This window comes from Pseudochaenichthys georgianus, unplaced genomic scaffold (assembly GCF_902827115.2).
Source record: "Pseudochaenichthys georgianus unplaced genomic scaffold, fPseGeo1.2 scaffold_1773_arrow_ctg1, whole genome shotgun sequence".
Classification (NCBI taxonomy): domain Eukaryota; kingdom Metazoa; phylum Chordata; class Actinopteri; order Perciformes; family Channichthyidae; genus Pseudochaenichthys; species Pseudochaenichthys georgianus.
Window position 1 is genome coordinate 1 of NW_027262549.1, and position 3,080 is coordinate 3,080.

General features: G+C 38.0%; 1 protein-coding gene across 1 annotated transcript; it reads right to left on the bottom strand.

The window, feature by feature from the left end:
- Positions 1-91: 91 nt before the first annotated feature.
- Positions 92-2,073, bottom strand: LOC117441536 (OTU domain-containing protein 4-like). Its single transcript, XM_034077613.2, has 4 exons — positions 1,668-2,073; positions 1,004-1,087; positions 242-292; positions 92-162 (listed from the first exon to the last, which is right to left on the bottom strand). Exons 1-4 carry the CDS (start codon positions 1,800-1,802, stop codon positions 112-114), a joined length of 321 nt encoding a protein of 106 aa, XP_033933504.1. The 5' UTR covers positions 1,803-2,073; the 3' UTR covers positions 92-111.
- Between the last annotated feature and the right edge of the window lie 1,007 nt (positions 2,074-3,080).

The window sequence follows — 3,080 nt, forward strand, 5'->3', positions numbered from 1 at the left end:
AATAGCTTGAAATTCTAAATAATCCGCGTTTTTAACCGATCTGCGTTTATTTGTAATATTTGGAAACACATCAAAGTATTTCTAAATGCGTGTGGACAGTTGAGACGAGTCTTACTTGTACATGACGGCCAGAGCGTTGATCTCCACCTCGCCCACCCATTGCTGGAAGACACGACAATGGAAATTACAAAAATAATCTTCTGACATATAGAAAGAAATAAAAAAGGTATTTCTGAGTTACCTGTGGGTCCTGGAGCTTGAAGAGGTATTCCTCGAAGTCTCCTTCCATGAACTGCAACACAGGACACACGGCAGTCTTATTTTGAAATCCTTAAATTCCACTTTTATTTTTGTCTTATTTAAATGTATTTTATTCTTTCTACTTGTGACCTTTTTTATTTTAAGCGTTGTTTTGTAATCAAAGCTTTGTCTGCCTCTGTGAAATGTGTCAGAATCAGTTTGTCTGTGAGTTACAGGGAGCAGCAAAGCATTCTGGGTAATGTAGGCGAGGCTGCCTGTGAGTTACAGGGAGCAGCAAAGCATTCTGGGTAATGTAGGCGAGGCGGGATAGCAGCTTTTAGTTTCAGTTCCCAATCAAACAGAGTTGTGAAACACGATCAGATAAACTTAGGATTCTTAGGTTCATATTTATTTAAACAAATCAATTAAAGTAACATTTTATTCTAATGTTCTCTAGTTTAAGGGAAGCTGGTAAATACTCTTTAATACTTATTGTTTTCAAATAATAATTATTTACCGAAGCATTTAAAGAAGATATTTACCCGCTTTTAGAGTCACTTAAATACATTATGTGTTAAATAAGATAGTAAAACGAATATATTATCAAATCCAAAGAGACAACTTTGTAATGCTTGATATGTTTTTCATTTAATTTAGAAACTGTTAAGCCACACACACACACACACACACACACACACACACACACACACACACACACACACACACACACACACACACACACACACTTTAGATTATTACTCACGGCCTCGTAGCTCTCTCTGTTTTCCTTCAGGAACTCAACACAGTTCGCCCGGACTTTAGTGTGAAGACTTTGGCAATGAAGCACCTAAACAAGTCAACAACAACAACAAATGCAAACAATCAACATCACAGGTGCAGCTAGTCTGAAGTACTTTGTAGACTGCAGGGTAGCTGGTGGATTCACTCCAGGTGGAACTAAAGTCTGATTTAACACTTGATTATATTTCACATCATCATCCACTGTGAAGTAACTAAAGGTATTAAATACATGTAATGGAGTAGAAGTACACAGTAGCATAACATGGAAATACTCAAGTAAAGTACCTTAATTACAGTACTTGAGTAAATGTACTTAGTTACTTTACACTACTGCAAATAGTATACATAAATATAATGTTTTCTGGAACTTCTTCACCATTAATCCACTTTCCCTGCGTTACAGTCAGACCCGCATCAACACAAGTTACAGATACAGCTTTAAAGTTAATCAAAGTTAACTGTAAGCTTGTAAACTCTGCTGGTTGTCTTCGTCCAGCTGCTTTACAGACACATTTCCAGCCTGTTTTTCACCACAACAAACACACGCAGCCCGGTTGTTGTGTACCAGTTGGTGCTAAAGTGAAGCTAACATAAACTAGCCTCTTCTCCGGGTGTTACCCCCTCACCTGCTCGGCGACAGCCCGAAACAAACACGACCCGTCCTTGGCGATTTTCTTCCGATGCAGACCGATAGACTTCAGATAATCATCCATTAGTTTCTCTGCTCCCTTTTCCTCGTTGCTCTTCATGCTTCCTTCCATGCTAGCGGTTAGCCGCTAAAGCTAGCTGGCGGAATAACGCCTTTAAACGGCTAAATCTTAACGGTTAAAAGTTGTCAATATAAGCAGAAAAAGAGTGTTAAATATCTACATCTGCGGTCTGACGAAGGGCGAAGACGACTGAGGCGGATATTAGTTTCGATTTCCAGGAAGCCCTCTCATCATGAAGCGGGTTTACTGCCGTCCGTCAGAAAGTGAAAGTAGTGGAGTTAGCTCACATGCTAACACAAGCTCACAGGCTAACAACACACCCCCTCCTTCTTCGGAGTCAAGTTGGACAGAGCGCGCCAGAGCACTTCCGGTTTTTAACAAAGTAAGTCCAAATACAATAAGAAATATTAACCAGTGGCAAAATAAATGTTATTTAATTAAAAGTATAATATTGGCTTTCTAAATGTAATAGAGTATAAGTTAGCAAACAATACAAATACACCATTTTATTGTTTTAAATAGCATTTTGCCACGTTTTTCAAAATAAAAGTCCGCCTGTCATACAGACACCGGGACTGACTACCAAAATAAAAGCTTGCACATTTCACAGACGATCATTAGAATAAAGAAGAGCTTATAATAGGAGCCGAGCCCATCTTGATTAAAACCACTCTTCACTGTGTGTGTGTTTTACTTGGTGTAAAGGTGGTGAATTTACACACTGTCACGTGATCCTAAGCCCCCACGTGGTCGATCAGAGGGGAAAAACATCAAGCTGCACAACGTGACCGGAAGCGGTTACGAAATCAAAGGAAAATGCTGCAGAAGAAGAGAAAGAGCGGGAAAATACAGATAGTAGTGTGCTACTTTGGTCATTAATCGATAATACAGGCCTGTAGAAACATGTAACAATCTAACAACTGTATAAAAGTCAACATTTAAAAAGAGTAAAACACTTTCTACTTTTTATTTAACTTGTAGGTCAATGCAGAAATGAATCCAATGTATACACATATTTAAATATACAGTTTAAACATGTATGCTTGCATGTAATGGCATTGTAAATGTGACCAAAACAGTCAGAAGAAAACAATACATTAAATAGAAAATAACCCAAAAACGGACCATAACAAAGCAGGAAAACACATTTTCTGACCCCTTCTTCCCCTGACAACATGAACTATTACTACAGCTATATTTGTTTGTTTGGGGTTGGATTATTTTCTACTCATTCTTTGCTAATTTTGTCATGTTTTGTTGTATTTTCCTTTTTCTACTCCTTTTGTTGTTTATCTAAATAATGTAAGCACGGTTTCCTTTGTTTGTTGT

What these genes read in the sequence shown, in the direction of transcription:
- LOC117441536 (XM_034077613.2), bottom strand. Translation starts at nt 1,802, where the DNA reads ATGGAAGGAAGCATGAAGAGCAACGAGGAAAAGGGAGCAGAGAAACTA. An exon ending in TTCGGGCTGTCGCCGAGCAG is followed by an intron (nt 1,088 to 1,667) that starts GTGAGGGGGTAA and finishes TGACTTGTTTAG; the next exon opens with GTGCTTCATTGCCAAAGTCT. An exon ending in TCAAGCTCCAGGACCCACAG is followed by an intron (nt 163 to 241) that starts GTAACTCAGAAA and finishes CGTGTCTTCCAG; the next exon opens with CAATGGGTGGGCGAGGTGGA.